This window comes from Podarcis filfolensis (assembly GCF_964270895.1).
Source record: "Podarcis filfolensis genome assembly, chromosome: 13".
NCBI classification, from domain to species: Eukaryota; Metazoa; Chordata; class Lepidosauria; order Squamata; family Lacertidae; genus Podarcis; species Podarcis filfolensis.
Window position 1 is genome coordinate 19,939,589 of NC_139615.1, and position 18,311 is coordinate 19,957,899.

At 45.6% G+C, this 18,311-nt stretch overlaps 1 protein-coding gene across 4 annotated transcripts in view; it reads left to right on the top strand.

Moving 5' to 3' along the window:
• The window catches only part of ATP2A1 (ATPase sarcoplasmic/endoplasmic reticulum Ca2+ transporting 1), a 33,640-nt gene extending 15,559 nt beyond the window's left edge, over positions 1-18,081 (top strand). For 2 of the 4 annotated variants that reach the window (XM_083580195.1, XM_083580197.1), the window contains 16 exons: positions 46-343; positions 1,684-1,850; positions 1,949-2,037; positions 2,831-2,933; positions 4,373-4,504; positions 6,167-6,292; positions 7,865-8,083; positions 8,795-9,130; positions 10,191-10,411; positions 10,637-10,839; positions 11,977-12,062; positions 12,181-12,314; positions 12,619-12,736; positions 13,673-13,790; positions 14,724-14,767; positions 17,448-18,081. In XM_083580195.1, coding sequence (XP_083436321.1) covers positions 46-343; positions 1,684-1,850; positions 1,949-2,037; positions 2,831-2,933; positions 4,373-4,504; positions 6,167-6,292; positions 7,865-8,083; positions 8,795-9,130; positions 10,191-10,411; positions 10,637-10,839; positions 11,977-12,062; positions 12,181-12,314; positions 12,619-12,736; positions 13,673-13,790; positions 14,724-14,728 — 2,355 coding nt within the window. In that variant the 3' untranslated portion in view covers positions 14,729-14,767; positions 17,448-18,081. The remainder of the gene's footprint in view (positions 1-45; positions 344-1,683; positions 1,851-1,948; positions 2,038-2,830; positions 2,934-4,372; positions 4,505-6,166; positions 6,293-7,864; positions 8,084-8,794; positions 9,131-10,190; positions 10,412-10,636; positions 10,840-11,976; positions 12,063-12,180; positions 12,315-12,618; positions 12,737-13,672; positions 13,791-14,723; positions 14,768-17,447) is intronic. The other 2 variants (XM_083580194.1, XM_083580196.1) reach the window with 1 other exon arrangement.
• Positions 18,082-18,311: the final 230 nt, after the last annotated feature.

The following is an 18,311-nucleotide window of genomic DNA, read 5'->3' on the forward strand; positions in this document are numbered from 1 at the left end:
CCCTCCCCACCCCCCACCCCCGCTTCATCCTCCACCTCCCTGCAGGGTACCAACATCGGTGCAGGCAAGGCTGTTGGCATCGTCATCGCCACAGGTGTGAGCACCGAGATTGGCAAGATCCGTGATGAGATGGCAGCCACCGAACAAGAGAAGACTCCCCTGCAGCAGAAGCTGGACGAGTTTGGCGAGCAGCTGTCCAAGGTCATCTCCCTCATCTGCGTGGCTGTCTGGCTCATCAACATCGGGCACTTCAACGACCCCGTCCATGGCGGCTCCTGGATCCGCGGCGCCATCTACTACTTCAAGATCGCTGTGGCCCTCGCTGTGGCTGCCATCCCAGAAGGTCAGCTGAGGCCATTCCAGTTTCCCACATCCACCTGTTGTGGGGCTAAAGAGGGCCAGTCGGTTCCTTCCTTTAAAAATAGCTCTTGCCGTCATCATATTTTGGGGTTTTTATTTTTCTATCTGCAGTTGCTGTTGGTTGGGTGCATTTTGCTTTGCTAACTGTCTTGTATGCTGAACTGTGGACATGTTATCCAGAAGTTTTACAAAAAGGAGCCAAAGTTAGAGATAAAAGCAAAGGTGTAATATTACAAGCATCGTTTTTTAATTAACCACCTGCACGCTGAACAATATGGTGTGAAAAAGCCATTCTAAAAAAGTTATTTGAAGACACTGCTGATGTACTAGCAGGATGGACAACAAAAAATGGCTACAGCCACCCATCATTCCTTCCCTGCGTGTGCTAAACAGTTTTCAGCTTACCTGTGCCAAAGGATTGTGTGGCATTTCTTCAACAAAACAGAAGTTGAATGAACTTCTGCATTATATCTTGATGTAATTTGCAGTCAGACATTTAACATGCATTTCCTCCTTATATTTGCAAAAGGATATAGGAGCTGCCTTGTGCTGCTAGTTTATGAATGGCTAGTCCGTGGCTAGGAGCTGGAGAAAAATTCAATTCAGTTTGCGTTTCATGGTGAACCTACCTAGTTCACACTTCCCAAAGCAAACCCAAACACAGACATTCTTCCAAATTCCCACTTCTCTGAAATTTGCAGTGCAGTTCTCCAGCCAAGCAGTATATCACAAAATGAATATACTGGGGTGAAGTGTGCATTACCATGCATGCATTATTAAAAATAACAGGAAAATGCATTATATATTGGCAGCCACAGTGGAAGTGGAGGGGCAGGATGATCGGGCCCTATCCAGATTCAGTGTTATCGCCTGACAGATTTGAGACTCACCCAGATTTAGTGGGTCCAGAGTCAGCTCAGTTCCTTCCCTGCTTCACCCTGAGAATGACCCATTTCAGGGCATACGTATGCTTCAGCAGCTGACAGGAGACCAGCTGAACCGGCAGAGCTGGGTAAAGGGCTTCCACCACAAATTCTCTCCCCACACCATAGGGGGTTTGGATAGCTCTGCCCATGCTTTAATGCTGATTTGTACTGTTGTACGCTGCTTTTTCCCCCAAAAGGTGGTTTACCCAAAATATTTTTAAATGGATAAATCTGCACAAGAGGTGGGCAGTGTGGTGGGCAGTCGGAGCTGAAGGGAGTGGAGGCAGCTGAGAGTATTTGAAACCAAAGCCAGCAAATGGATGGCAGCTGCTTGAATGCTTCGCCCATTCCTACAGCTAACGTTTCCCTTTCGCCTCCTCTTCCTCCTCCTCCTCAGGCCTTCCTGCCGTCATCACCACCTGCTTAGCCCTGGGCACTCGCCGTATGGCCAAGAAGAATGCCATCGTCAGAAGCCTGCCCTCCGTGGAGACCTTGGGCTGCACATCGGTCATTTGCTCCGATAAGACTGGCACCCTCACCACCAACCAAATGTCTGTTTGCAAGGTGAGGGGGAAGCTTGAGGCTGGCACTTTTGTCATGAAGTGCCTCCTGCCCACGTCAGTCGCCTTGACCCTGCCTCTTCTTTCTCCTTCTCTTTGCAGATGTTTGTCATTGACAAAGTTGATGGAGATATATGCTCTCTGAACGAATTCTCTATTACTGGTTCCACCTATGCCCCCGAAGGAGAAGTGTGAGTGGCTCCTAAAAAACCCCCAACCCTAAACAGTTTTATTAATCCAACACCCTGAAAGGGGGGGGGGGTGAGACACATTTAAAACCCTAGTGCAGAGGTCAGCAAACTTTTTCAGCAGGGGGCCGGTCCACTGTCCCTCAGACTTTGTTGGGGGGCGGACTATATTTTGAAGAAGAAAAATGAACAAATTCCTATGCCCCACAAATAACCCAGAGATGCATTTTAAATAAAAGGACACATTCTACTCATGTAAAAAACACGCTGATTCCCGGACCGTTCGCGGGGCGGATTTAAAAGGCGATTGGGCCAGATCTGGCCCTCGGGCCTTAGTTTGCCTATCCATGCCCTAGTGCGTCACTTTGGATAATTGGGTAACTCTCCCGAGAGCTTGACTCCCGATCCTTCCTCTTGCTTCTCCCGTATGTGGCACAGTCTAAAGATGCCTCCATCCCATTTCTGCTTCATTTCTGAAGCTAAGGCAGATCTGTGGGGCAGCCCACGAAACCACCTTGGAAGCAGATAGTGCTATGAGTTGTTTGAAGGAATGGCAAATTACAAACCAAGCAGACACATACGATCTAATCTTAAAACTGTCTGAATCTTATTTCTAATTTTTAACCTCACACCGAAAGAAATACAATACCTCAGTTTTTGCTCACTGGGCTCCTAGCATTACGATCACCCTATAGCTGTGACACCAGTAACCCTCAGTTCACCTCTCTGCTGTTTGTTTTTGTGCTGTCGCTTACTTTTTTCTGTCCTTCAATTCCTTTCTCTCTCGCACATGCAGTATGAAGAATGATAAGCAAGTCAAGGCTGGGCAGTATGATGGGCTCGTTGAACTGGCTACCATCTGTGCCCTTTGCAATGACTCCTCTCTGGATTTCAATGAGGTGAATGCTTCTCTCTTGGTTCACATCCAGCCTTCCAACAATTGCCTTCAGTTTTGGATGCTTCATTGTTTATTCACAGTGATGGCTTCCCCCAAAGAATTATGGGAATTGTAGTTCGGTGAGGGCAATGAGAAGTTTCTGATAGATATTGATTAATAAAATTAAATAGGCACTCTTCGACCTGAAAGCTTCGAGAGGAACTTACACAATGTAAAACAGTAATAAAAATAATGATTTTTTTAAAAAAATAAAAAACTACTATTAATCATCATTACAATAATAAAACCAGCACCAACAGAGTAAGCGTAAAAACAAAATTACCAACTAAATTCAGGTTGATTACAGCAAACAGACTGCATAGGTTTAAAAGATGATTAATTAAAGTGGGTAAATAAAGTGATTTTCATTTGACATCGAAAAGATGCCAAATTCAACACCAAGCATTCCTCTGACAGGAGCAAAGGACTCTTAAACCAGTTTAAGTGTAAGAGTGCCCACAGTGATGAGGCTGCTACTTTTTTGTACTTGGGGAAATGTGGGCTACTTTTTAGGCTGGTGGGCACAAATTTTACTGCCCTCTCCCTTCCCCACCCACACCTCGCCACCCACATACTGATTTTTTTAAAATTAATCCATGTATTTATATACCACCACCTGGAGGGAAAAAATCATGGTGGTATACAACTACGTTTTTATTATGTTTTTATCATTGATGTTCTGCAATGTGTTTTAATATTGTAAACCGCCCTGGGATATTTTCATTCAGGTTCATATTTTGTCAGAATCTCTGCAGCTCTTGGCTGTGCCCAAGTGTCTTTTTTTTCCCCAAGTAAGTTTTTATTGTTTTCCTGACATATTCTTTTCCAACAAATTGTAATAGCACCATACATTCCCTTTGACTCTGCCGAGTCGCGACCCCCCTCCCTCCCCACAACTGGTATATTTATCCTCTTTCCATCACACACATCATTCTCATATTAGTACTATTATACATTGGAGGTATTATGTCAATCCTGCTAGTGTCTTGACCTCTTTACAATTCTTCTTTAAATATTCAATAAATTTACTCCAGTTATTTTGGTATCTTTGATCTCCCTGGTCCCGGATCCTCCCTGACAGTTTGGCAAGTTCTGCATATTCTGTCAACTTCGCCTGCCACTCCTGAATAGTTGGTATATCTTGTACTTTCCATCTTTGGGCCAGAAGGGTCCTCGCAGCAGCTGTAGCATACATGAACAAATTTTGACCTTCTATTTTAATTTCTGTTCCTATTAAGCCTAATAGACACGCTTCCGGTCTTTTGGGGAAAGTATATCTAAATATTTTTTTGAGTTCATTATAAATTGATTCCCAATTTTTTTTTACCTTATCGCAGGTCCAGCTGTGCCCAAGTGTCTAACTCTCATCTTATTCTATCCATTTTCTCCCTCCCACCCCAGTCCAAAGGTGTATATGAGAAGGTGGGTGAAGCCACTGAAACTGCCCTTACCTGCTTGGTTGAGAAGATGAACGTCTTCAACACAGATGTGCGCAGCCTCTCCAAAGTGGAGCGTGCCAATGCTTGCAACGCTGTAAGTATTGTCTGCTGAGGGTGGCCTCTCTTCAGGGCCCTGCGTTGCTTCTCTTTTGGTTTCTCTCTCATTCTTCCAGTCTTAAATTCCATGCCTCCACAGTTTGTGGTTTTTCTTAAAGTCCTCATGAAAATTCCTCAGCATTTTAGTTTGAATTTCTCCTAATATACACATCTTTGGAGGCATTTTTGCCCAATATACACATTTTTATGATGCAATTTTCATTTTTGTTTCACATATATATTTGTTTCAATGCACACTTTACCCTAGTATGATTCATACACATTACTTGGCTGAAGAACAGCATTGAAGACGTGTAAATGTCAAAGGATGGCTGTGTTTCAGATTGTGTATTGTTTTTGAAAGTGCAAATTAGGTAGGTTCACCTTTAAATGTAAATTTCTATCTGTCTATCTATCTATCTATCATCTATCTATCTATCTATCTATCTATCTATCTATCTATCATCTATCTATCGCAAGATTCTCTCCAATACCTTAGTAAGAAGTGCATTTACTCCCAGCTCCTCTTGATCAGGCTAATGAATGCACAAGCACTGGCATTAAAGAAAATGAATAGATATTGATTTTTATATATTAGTAACTTAATGAAGCATTTCTATATGTAACTGTGTATTTTTGCAATATTTTGTTAAAGTTGTCTGTTGTTGCTTCAGTTTTCTGTACACGTTTGATGATGTGAATAAGGTGCCACGAGGCTCTTGGTTATTTTTGCTGAAACGGACAAACACAGCTACCCCACTGAAAGTTGATAGCTAATAGAAGTGTTTAAGTAACATTTCTGAGCGCTCCAAAACTTTCACATACATTATATTCATGTAATCCTTAGAACGATCCTGCAAGGTAGCTTAGTCCTATTCCTCACCATTGTAGCCTTAGCTGCAGCTGAGAGAAATAAGCTTGCCTAAGGCCACCAAGCGCTCATCCTTCTCATACCTCAGCATTGCAAATTATCTTCTCCTACCTTCCTTATAAAGCCCCGCTCCCTAGGATATAAGTGATGATGTCTATAGACTTCTGTATGTCTCTGCTGTGGTTCCATTGGTTGAATATAAGAGTTCTGCCCACCTAGTCAGCTTCCTGTTCTCACAGTGACTTGGCAAATGTGTACAGGAAGCCCCCAAATAGGTCTTGAGCATAACAGCACTCCCTCCACTTGCCATTAATTCCCAGCTACAGTGGTACCTCTGGTTACGTACTTAATTTGTTCCAGAGGTCTGTTCTTAACCTGAAACTGTTCTTAACCTGAAGCACCACTTTAGCTAATGAGGCCTCCTGCTGTCGCTGCACTGCTCCTGCACAATTTCTGTTCTCATCCTGAAGCAAAGTTCTTAACCTGAGGTACTATTTCTGGGTTAGCGGAGTCTGTAACCTGAAGCGTCTGTAACCTGAAGCGTATGTAACCCGAAATACCACTGTACTGATATGCAGAGTTACACTGCATCAGACAGTGGAATGGAACTCTGCCATTGTAGTTTGTAGCTGTCGATTGCCTTCTCCTCCACGAATTTGTCTATTCCTCTTTTGGAGCTACTCTTGTGAGAGCAACTTCCATAGCTTCACTTTGTGCTGTGTGTCCTGGCAATGTCGAGCAGGTTTTAACCCATTCCCTCCCCCTTCCCTTTCTCCTCCATTTCCCCAGGTGATCAAACAACTCATGAAGAAAGAATTCACCCTGGAGTTTTCCCGCGACAGAAAGTCCATGTCTGTTTACTGCTCCCCAGCAAAAGCTTCCCGAGCGGCTGTTGGAAACAAGATGTTTGTCAAGGTCAGCAGCACCCCGTTTGACTGTGTCCCATCTCCATAGCAACCAGGGAACGAAGGCATTTCCATCTTTGGCCCCGGCTCAGATGTTTGTCTACTACGTTTTAATCCTGCCTTTTCTTTGAGGAGCTCAGGGTGGCAAGGTTCACCCCAACCCCACCTCCCATTTATTCCTCACAGCAACTCTGTGAAGTTGCTTTGCCAGAGTTGTAACAATTGGCCCGTGACTGTTCAACAAGCTTCATGGCTGCGTTGGGATTTGTACCTGAATCTCTTCCTATTCTGAATCTAAAAATTTAGTCACTGGGCTGAACTACATTGGACTTCAGGTTCCTCCATACACAAAAATAATGCATAAATAAAATCCTCCATATAGAAAACTAGTGTGTCAACTCCCTAACTTCTAGTTTTCTATGCACAGAGTAGATTTTTGTATGGAAGGGCATTCAGTCCTGTGAGTCATCTGCTGCAGACACACATGAGACTGTTGAAGGAGATCGTCATTGCAACCAAGGATCTCAAAATTGCCCCTTTCACTTATTTTACCCATGAAAACAGTTTCCAGGAGAGTGGCTTGCAGCTTCCCTGCCCCATGCACTACTTGGAAATTGCTGAGGGTCTTGGCAGACCCCCTTAATGATTTGTCTGTGTGTTGTGGCAATAATAATAATAATAATAATAATAATAATAAATTATTTATACCCTGCCCATCTGGGCGGCTTCTAACACACATAATAATCATAATAAAACATCAAATATCAATATTAACAAGCATATCCTATATTAAAAGTCAAAATAACTTTAAAACAAACAACTTATATCAAATAAAGCAATCTTCAATAATCCATTGGAATCCCAATTAAACACCAGCAAATAATAATTAAACACTTATCCATTACAATAAAGAATTACTAATCTATAATCAGTAAAAATAACAGCAAATCACACTGCATAAAATACCACAAAACATAAAAAAATGTAAAAGGGTCAGATTGAGAAACAAGGACCCACAATGTATAAAATCATTTTAAAAAACTATCCCTGGACTCCTCTCTTCCCAGTTGCTCTGCTGTTCTCAAAGTCGTGGTCTGGGAAAGGCTCCCGGGGCTGGAGGGTGGGGCAAGGCAGGTGGAAAAGCTGTTGCCTGCAGAAAGTCTCTCTGCCCTCAGTTCTTCCTCTGGAGCAGATGCTGTGTTCTGCTAGGTGCTGTATTATTTTAAATTGCATTTTATTGCTTCTTTCTATCTTGCATTTTATTGTAGCATGATTTGAATTATGCAGAAGAAATAAAAGAGGCAATAAAAATCCAATTAAAAATCAATACGAATATTTCACGTGGCAGCTGTGCCGTCTCCTGTCTCAAACCACAAACCCATATAGACGTGGGATGGACACCTGACTGAAACTCAAGGACCATTGATGGTCCACGGACCACAGTTTGGGAACTTCTTTTCCAGAACTTCCATATAAAAGCTCTAGTACCTGGTCCCAATGGCGATTCAGAAATACTGTTTGCCACCCAGCTCGCTTTCCCCTCAAGTCACAATATCTGTTTTTACTTCTTTCTCATGTACAGGGCGCCCCTGAGGGTGTGATAGACCGTTGCAACTATGTCCGTGTGGGCACCACCCGCGTTCCCCTCACCCCTGTCGTCAAGGAGCACATCATGGGAGTCATCAAGGAGTGGGGCACAGGAAGGGACACCCTCCGCTGCTTGGCCCTGGCCACCCGTGACACCCCCCCAAAGAGGGAAGACATGGTCCTTGAGGACTCCACCAAATTTGCTGACTATGAGGTAACCCTGAGGGCAAATCGTGTGGCGAGTGACAGGGACTATGGAGTGCAGAGTTAAGGTGAAGAGCTGAAAGGAATTTAGGGAATGGATTCCCTCAAGCCAATTCTTCTTCTTTCCAAAAAAAGATGTGAATGTATATCCTCCTGTTTCAGGCTGCATTGTTGTGGTTGTCTGTACAACATTCCCAGTTATGGATTCTGTTGGATTTTAGGGGAAATATGTGCAGTACTGAATTTGGTACGTTAATATTTACAGTGCCTTAAAATGCCTTGGCAGGACGTAGACCTCAGTACCACTTCTAACACAAGTTTTAAGAGAATAACCATTTTCTTAAGGTGAATAAAGAGCACGTCTAGGCACTCAGGCAGATAATTTTTGTATTTTTAAAAAATTACCCCAACCTTTCTTCAATTTGCTCATGGTGGTGCACATGACCCCACACATGACTTCACCCCTTGTGAAGTGGGTCAGGCTGAGGGAGTGCAGCCGGCCCATGGTCACCCAGTAAGCTTTGTGGTTGTGGCTTCTCCCCAAAGTCCAACCCGGCAACCATTCAGCGACAGTTGATCTCAACACTGGGAGAGTTGAAACTTTTCTTTTTCATTTACTGGCTGTTGAAGTGCTGCATATTAGTCCTTATAGCGATCAGATGGGCTGTGAGCTTTTGTCCACTGCTTTCGGAGCCTATTCTGAGACATCTCCCTTCCACAGATGGACCTGACCTTTGTGGGCTGCGTAGGCATGTTGGACCCACCCCGCAAGGAGGTGATGGGCTCCATCCAGCTGTGCCGTGAAGCCGGCATCCGCGTCATCATGATCACAGGCGACAACAAAGGCACAGCCATTGCCATCTGCCGCCGCATTGGTATCTTCAAAGAGGAGGAGAACGTGTCTGGCAGGGCATACACCGGCCGTGAGTTTGACGACTTGCCCTTAAGCGAGCAGCGGGAAGCCTGCAAGAGAGCCTGCTGTTTCGCTCGTGTTGAGCCGACGCACAAGTCCAAGATTGTGGAGTTCTTGCAGGGTTTTGATGAAATCACAGCCATGGTGAATAGACAGACGGCAACGGCAGGGTGGGAGGAAGGTTGGAAGGGCAACAGGGGGCTTGCAGCCAGCAACACCTATCTTGAGGGTACAGAGGGAAATAATGTATACCTGTGCATATCATCATGTGTGAATATTGCCCACGGAAGTGTCTGTTTTACAGAATGCATATGATGGGAATTCGCTGCCAAGAAACAGACATGTAGGCAGCCATTACATATGATGGTGTACATGGGTGTCTATTTCCTCCTCTACTGCAGTGTACACACATGTGGATAAAAGTCCTCTGTGACCCTCAGTTTCACTCCACATGGCCTTTCTGCATTAGACCAAAGATCCCATCCCATATACAGTGGCCAGCCAGATGCTGCACCAGGAGAGCCTGGATGCAGCCATCTTCCCCTGACTGTTGCTTCCCAGCTTCCTCAGTGATGAGGAGGTTCCATTTATTATCCACCATCCAGCCCCTTATTGACCTGTTTTCCATGCACATGACTGGTTTGAAAACCATTATCCAAAGCTGCCATATCCCAAGCCAGTCCATTGCTCCATCTAGCCCAGTGCTGTAGGCACTGAAAGGCAGATGCTCACCAGGGTTCCGGACAGGAGTCCTTCACAGCCTTACCTGGATATGCCAGGGATATAACCCGGAGCATTTTGTAAACAAGGCTGAGCTACGGCCTTTCTTCACGCAAGCTAGTGGCCATCACTGCATCTTGCAAGAAATGCATTCCATGTCCTGAAACTCTTGCCCCCGGGTTCTAGTGGAGAGAGAAAATCTCTCTCTTTGTTGTCTCTAAACCATTCACAATTTTATAAACTAGTATGAAGCCCTCCTCCCCAGCCAGAGAGACCCAAATGCTTTGTGCTTTCCTATTAGAAAAGATCCCTGTTCACTTTTGCTTGCCCCTTCCCCCAGCTCTATGATATCCTTCGTGATATCTTTCGTGCAAAAGTGCAAGGTTCTTCTGGCCTTGGAAATGAAATCTCCCCAGCTAGGCTGCTGCATTTGATCCCCTCTGCCTCGGTTGACTCCCTGTCTCCTTCCGCTTCCTCCTGGTAGACCGGTGACGGTGTAAATGATGCCCCAGCTCTGAAGAAGGCTGAGATTGGTATTGCCATGGGCTCTGGCACCGCTGTAGCCAAGACCGCCTCAGAAATGGTGCTGGCAGACGACAACTTCTCCACCATTGTGTCCGCCGTTGAGGAGGGCCGGGCCATCTACAACAACATGAAACAATTTATCCGCTACCTCATCTCCTCCAACGTGGGTGAGGTCGTCTGGTAAGGGATCCCCCTCCCTCATGCCCTTGAAATCCCCTTCATGAAGCCTTCATTAGGCAAGCCCTGCCACCATGCGGACTAGGCTCAGCAGAAGGGCTGAGAGGGTCCGATAGCACGATAATTGTGGCCAGGCCGGCCTGCCCCCTGGCAGCTGCACATGTCACCACTGCTTCACAAGGGCTTCCTCTCTCCTCACTTTTTGTTTCTCTCCTCTTCCCCTTGCAGTATCTTCCTCACCGCTGCTCTGGGTCTCCCTGAAGCCTTGATCCCCGTGCAGCTGCTGTGGGTGAACTTGGTGACTGACGGGCTCCCAGCCACTGCCTTGGGCTTTAACCCCCCCGATCTGGACATCATGAACAGGCCCCCTCGCAGCCCCAAGGAGCCCCTGATCAGTGGCTGGCTCTTCTTCCGCTACTTGGCCATTGGAGGTAACAAATTTTTTTCTCCCTGGGGCCCTGCCCTCTTAATCCAGAATACGGACATCCTGCATCCCTAGTTTTCACTCCTGTGTACAAATCCTGTACTCTCTCACCCGAGTCCTACCTACGCGCAGTGCCGGATTTACGTATAAGCTAAACAAGCTATAGCTTAGGGCCCCACTCTCTTGGGGGCCCCCAAAAAATTTAAATGGGAAAAAACCTGGATGTACATTTCCAAAATATAAGATAAAAACCAAATAAAATAAAACCTACATACAGCAACAGTGTTTTGTGTTGTGTAGGCCCCTATGATGTAAGTAATGGGCCCCGCCTGCTCGCTGGTTCCAATATCACTGGTTTGCTCATTTCTATATATAGGGTGCCTACATTCTGCATGGACTGGTTGCATGGCAACATGTAGCATGCAGACTGCAGTGCAGCACAGTTGAATGTAGGTCAAGCTGTTGTACCCGTTATATATTAAAGAGTGCTTGTAGACTGGTGATCAGGCAGCATAGACTAAGGGTATAGGTCTTATGCCTACTGACTGATTTCATGTAATACATAATTTATTTATTTATTTTGATCCCATTATAAAATTATTTTAGAAAAACAGTCATCTTTATTATTTAGTAGGCCTATATTATTTATTAGTACAGTTCCCTATTACCCCCACTTGCTATTATAATACTATATATAAATATTACAATTAAATTAAATATTTTACTTACTTATAAAGGGCCCCATTACCTTCAGAACTTAGAGCCTCATCAGACCTAAATCCGGCCCTGCCTACATGGAATAACTATAACCTTAACTCAGAAATCTGTACCGTTCTCGGTGCCCGAGGTGGGAGCCCTGACAAATCTCCCAATGCTCTACTGCTTGGTCAAGCAGGAACAGTGCAAACCGGGCTGCCCCTTTACATGCGGTTGAGTCAGTTTCTGAAACCTGAACCTGTAATCCATATTGAGGGCACCTAATAATCCAAAGGAGCACAGCTTCTTTTGCAATCCGCATTCAGCCACAACCCTCTCCATTTCAGTTCCCCTGCAGGCTGCTCTTGGAGGGCAGTTGTTTTTTTGGGGGGAAGGTTTGCCCTCTTCTTTGTTTATGCTAACGTTTCCTTTTGACACCTGCCTGCAGGGTATGTCGGAGCTGCCACTGTTGGTGCCGCTGCTTGGTGGTTCCTGTACGCTGAAGACGGACCTGCCGTGTCCTACTACCAGTTGGTGAGCTTGAACTTCTGGCTGCTCCACTGGAAGTGAACTGCGGGATGGCAAGATTGGTGGTATTCTACAACATGCCCTGTTTTAATCCTCTTCCCCACTTTCTCCTTCTGCCCCCTAGTCTCATTTCATGCAGTGCACAGAACACAACCCTGACTTTGAAGGTTTGGAATGTGAGATCTTTGAGTCCTCTGTCCCAATGACCATGGCTTTGTCCGTCCTGGTCACCATTGAGATGTGCAATGCACTCAACAGGTAAGGGTGCCCATGAGAATCAATCTTCAGCATTACTCACATAGCGCTGCCTTGGAGGTTCTTCAGAGGTATCCTACCCAGTCTCATCCCCCAGATACCCTGCTTCCTGGCCAGGGCTGTGGTTCCAGGACTGTGATTCCATTCATCTCGAAAAAAATAACATCTTGCATACAGAAGAGCCAGCAATTGGCTGATCTTTAAAGAACCAGTGTCTACTGATTTATTTTGACTGATGACTTAAGTGTTGGGTTTTCCCTGTCTCCCGCCCCATGGTAACTTCACCCTGCTTCTCTGTCCTACACAGCCTGTCAGAGAACCAGTCCTTGGTTCGGATGCCCCCCTGGGTGAATATCTGGCTTCTGGGATCCATCTGCCTCTCCATGTCTCTGCACTTTGTCATCCTCTACGTTGACCCTCTGCCAGTAAGTGTTGTTCAAGCACAGCTTGACTTCCTTGCCAACTTCAGGATCAGTTCACTTCCTCTATGCCTTCTCATCACCACCCGATTGCTCATTCTTTGATCGCTGGCAGATAATTGTGTGAAAGGTTACGCTGAAGAGCACTGGCATTGTGCTGTGTTTGGTGATATAGAACTGTTTGCCCTTCATGCTTAAAATAGGAATTTTGTGCCCTTAATTGGGAGAGCAACCCCCGCTTAAATCTATGACACTTACTTTTGAGCAGACTGGTATAGGATTCCACTGTTTATTAGTTGCACTTAGTTTCCATAGAAAACAGCACTTGAGTTAAGGCATCATGAATAACTTGTCCCACGGATTTCGATGGTGGCAAAGGCTGCAGTTCTAACTCTTCTTACCTGAGAGTAAGCCCCATTGTATTCAGTAGGGCTTCCTTCTGAGTAGACAAGGTTAGGATTGCACTGTTAGTCTGGACCCAGCCCATGATAGCTAATTTTTAGGGGTTTGGATTGTTGTTCTTTACATTTTCACACCCATTTATGATTTTTTTAAATCCTCATGAAAATTCATCATTTTAAGGTGAATTTCTCCAAATATACACATTTTTTGTGTTCAATTTTGCCTTATACATGTTTGTACAAAGCATATTTTCCTAACATTTACATTTTCCTTAATAGAATGCATTTCGGCGTGTTGTTTTCACTAACACATGCATTTCTATGGACATTCCACATTAGTCTATGTGTTTTAGTAAAAGTTACCGTACTTGCCTGGAGAAGTGCATTGCAAAATTCAGAGAAATAATGGTTGTGTTTCAGTTCACCTGTTGTTTCAGGAAGTGCAGGTTAGGTAGGTTTGCCTTTAAGTGTGAACTGAATTGCATTTCTCCCTGCAACCCTAGCAAACACTGACCTCTCCCTTTGCTCTTGCTCTTCCCAGATGATCTTCAAACTCACCCACTTGGATATGCACCATTGGATGGTGGTGCTGAAGATATCCTTGCCTGTCATCTTACTGGATGAGCTGCTCAAATTCATTGCCCGGAACTACCTGGAGCGTAAGCCATCCTCCCCTCCCTTCTCCTGGGTTGGTCTCAATCCTTGCCCCCACCCCACCCCTTTTGAAGCCCTCTCTTCCTCCAGCCTATTTAAGGGAGTCAGGAGACCAGATGAAAAACACCGGGGGGGGGGGAGCATCACTGTGGTGAGAAGAGAAGAAACTGAATGTCCTTCCCTGCTGACCTTTTCTGTCCCAATTCCTTTCTGTCTTCTTCCTCTCACCCTCCACCATCTCCATGTGCACCCATCCAGGGCAACTCACGTTAGATGTTAGATCCAAGGCTGGGGAAATTTTAGGTGCTTGTTTATTCAGGGTTCTCCTCCCAGATGATCACTTTCAATGCTGCCTTCTAAGAACTGAAATAGCCTCTCAGTGCTGTTTGTAACCAGGTGCTTGAAAATGTGACGTTTCTGGTAGAGGCAACAGCAGATGCATGCTCTATAGGGGATACAGGTGCCTAGAAGTGCCTGGATATTGAGGTTGTCTTGTGATTTCTGAGAATGGAGCACACTCCACTGGGTTGGAATCGGTGGAGGAAGGTGAGATGCGAAATGCCCAGGATTACTGGGTCTTCCCCAAGAATTTGTAAGTTAATGTGAATGACAGAGGAGAACCAGGACTCCTCTTCCATATCCAGTGCCCCTAAATCAGCTTTCCATGACCTAGTGCCCTTCAGATGTTTTGGACCATAATTCCCACCAGCCTCAGACAACACTGCCAGTGGTCAGGGATGATGGGAGTTGTAGTCCAGCAGCATCTGAAGGGCACAAGATTGGAGAAGGCTGCCTTAAGTAGTCCTTTATGGGTTGCCATCATTCCATTCCATTTCATTCCATTTCACCCATCCAGACTAATCATCTTATCTTCTCCTTGCCCACCTTCTCCCTAACGTCTATTAACTCTGATTTCTTTTATCCTTTCCCTCTTGTAGCATAGACTCCTTCCCCCTCTATTCTCCTGTATCCTGCCTCCCAGGTATCTTACCACCCTTGACAGCATGCCTTGCTTGTCCTCTCGGCTGCTCCATCCTATCTGTCTGTTCATCCATGTGGGAAGATTTGCAATATCTGTGGGGAGCTGGCGGGAAAGTGTCTCTTCTTTGCTTGAACAGTCTCTTTGCTGCATCTGGAATTGTCCAGGGAACTGGGACCCAGCTGCTTGGCTGGTGGGTCAGGAGAAAATCCTGCCCCAAAAAGAGGACCGCTTGTTAACTTTTGACTGCTCCAGGAAACATTCCCTTTTCACTGAAATAAATGATTTTTAATTATATTAACTATTCAGTTAAGAGGAGGCAATAATTAGCATTCAGTCAGTATTTAAAATTATGAAATATAATTAACAATAATTTGTGGACATGAATTTGGTCAGCGTGGGCCTAAACCCTCATGCAAGTCAAGGTTGCTACTTAGCTAGTTTATTTGGCTGAGATGTAGGTGTTTTAAATACTGGGGCTCTATTTATTTTAACAAACTATCCAAGTGGTTTTCAAGCTAAATACCTTGAGGAAATCTGCATTGACTCATCTGCCAAGGAACCCTGTGCATTGCAGAGGATTGTGGGACATGTTCTAGAACTGACTGTGTTTCTCCATAGCTCAGTCTATGGAGCACGAGACTCTTAATCTCAGGGTTGTGGGTTTGAGCCCCACGTTGGGTGAAATATCTCTGCATGGCAAGGAGTTGGACTAGATGATCCTCATGGTCCCTTCCAACTCTAGTATTCTATAATTCTGTGATAAGTTTTTGACTCATAGGTCAGAGCCTGACATAAGATAAGTTGCACCAGTGGTTCCACAATATATCAATTGTAATTTGTTGTGGATACTACACCAGTTTTCTACGCATATCATCCACGAATCTCCCTGAAAATGGCAACAGTCTAGAGGTGCCCTGAGAAGCCTTCCTGGAACATGGTTTGAAAACCACTAAACTATTTTGTAGGGCTGTTTTTTAAAAAGTGGCAACCTTTCATGCCAATAGTAGCATGTTAAAGCTGTTTAATCCCTTTGGGTTTTTTGAGCCCTGCATTCTAAATTCCAAATTCTAAATTGGAATGCATTTGCTGAAAACTTGAACACTGAACAATACAATTGCAGGCATGATTGTTAGCACCGGATCCTCTTTGGGCCCCATCTGTTCCCAGGAGCTGCCTTTTTCCACCTTCTGCATGCACCCAAATAAGCCCATTTGGCCTCAACACTTGAGAGATAGTCATGGCTTTAACTTGGGTGCATACAGAATGGGGAAGGTATTTCAGCCCCATCTGCTCATCGTCAGCTCTCCATGGCTGCCTTCACTGCCCACTGCTAGTTGCCCCATGTCGTGCCTGGCCAGTCTCTCATGGACAATCGCTTGGCTCCATCTTTCCTGGAAGGGGTGGGGTGGCCTGAGCTCAGGGCTGCCCCCTTCACTGGACCTGCTGCTCTTGCTCTTGCTGGTTTCTACACCAAGGTGGGATGAGGTTGGCTAGGCTAGGAACGTAAAGCGGAGGTGCTTTTGGTGGGGTGAGCTTTCCTCTGCTGGGGGTTCCTCACAGTGTGGCTGGCATGTGTGGATCCAGGTGAGTGAATATCCCACAAGGTCTTGCTCAGTCCTGTTAACCCCCTGCCATTCTCTCTAAGGCGCTAAAGCCCTATGAGTACTTTCCAGAAACCAAGTCCCACTGAACCTGTAGGGTTTATTTCTCCTGAGTGGACACAGACTGTAATCAGGCCAAACTAGGCATGACCAAAGCTCCCCATCCTATTCCACTCATAGTGCTAATGGCAGGGCTTAGGGTGCTGGCCATTAACACATTTGCAGGACAATTTGAGGGGTTGAGTAGGAGAATTTGTAGGGGTGGTGTGGTTAAGCCTTCCTGACCTATTTATTTTCTCTTGCAAATGCCACACACTCCCAAGAAGTTTTAATTCCCCCTCTCACCCCTTAGCTGGGCTCTAGGGGTATGTGGGCCTAGTTTGGAGAGGAAACTGGCCTTGCGGGGTTGGGAGTGGCTCAGTAGCAGATAAACATGGCGCCCTTCTCCCTGTCCTACCCTGTTAGTGTCCCCTTGGCCCTGCATTTATGGGCTGGGAGGATCACGCCTTTGTTGGGAGGTGGCATCTAATTTGTTTAGTTCAGAGAAATTAACATGGGGCTCAAACGCTCTGTGTTATCATGTCCACGTGAAATGTTATTGAGTCCTCTCAAATCGGGTAGAGCAATGGCTTCTGGTAAGGAGGAGGACATCTGCCATCCAACTTTATATCTGACAAGACCCTTGAGTCTGTGTGCCAGGCAGAAATTCAGCAGGTGGGCCTTTCCCAAAGAATGATGCAGAAATCTGCAGCCGTTGAATTTCTGCCTGTTGTTATCTGTAAAAGGCAGAGGAGGGATAGAGGCATTAGGTCTACTCCAAAAGAAATATGTCCAGCTGCTTGCTTGCTCAAGACCTTTCCGCCGCTTATCTTAGAGCGTCTGACTAGAATGATAAGCGGGTTAAGCCCCTGTGGCTGGGTATTATTCCCCACGTTGTGAAGCTCCAGCCACGTAGCCTGATTTTGGCAAAGGCCTGCTGTTCGAGGTTGTCCATCTCACTGCTGTGGGGAATCTGGAACTCGTCTCTGCTTCTCTGCCCCTCACTCTCTGTTCTCTCCTCCCCACTCCCCCTTTTACAGAAAATTTAGATGAAAGGATGAAGAAGTGAACCGCTGAGTCACCGCGGAAATAACCTCTTCAACAAAATCGTGAAGATATACCCACTCCCCTCACTCCTCAGCCATGTCTGCTGCTCCCACCCCTGCTTCTTCTCTGCCCTCCCCTTATTTAATAGCCAACTTCTTCCCCACAAACCCTCCGTACCTCCTTTTCATTGGGGACTTACCAGTGTGGGCCACAGAACTGGCACCTGCCATGCCGTGTTCCCTGCCAGCTTCCCCACCCCCCAAAAACACCACTAGCTACTTGGCTTCTGTACATTTTGAGCCACCTGCCCACCCCTTGCCCTGCTCTCTCTCTCTCTCTCTCTCTCTCTCTCTCTCTCTCTCTCACACACACACACACACACACACACTCTACCCTCCTGCTTTCTGCATTAGTGCCCACACGAACTACGTTCGTTCCCCCCTCTTCACACGACTAGAACCCACCTCAAGCCAGGGGTTGGATTTTTTAATGCACACATAAAACAGAAGGAAACATTTTGTTAGGGAAAACAAACAAAACAAGTGAGACTCCTCAACTTGGAGGAAATGAAGAGATTCTTCTAGCTGCTTATTTATTGATATTAAAGAATAAACTCTTAACTGTTTCGAATGCTTCTGGCTTTTCTTTCATTGCTTTGGTCAAATGGTGGGGGGAGGGAGAGAGGCACTGAAGCTGTTTTTTACAGAAAGTTGCTTGCTTTCTTGGAGCTTGGTTGCAGCTCTCTGGCCTCATCCACACTTACATTTTGCCCCATATTTTCTAGGCACAGGCCTGTGCTTGAAAACACTGTGTCTGAGCACTCCCCCCCCCAGCGTTTTCCCTGCAAAAACCCACTC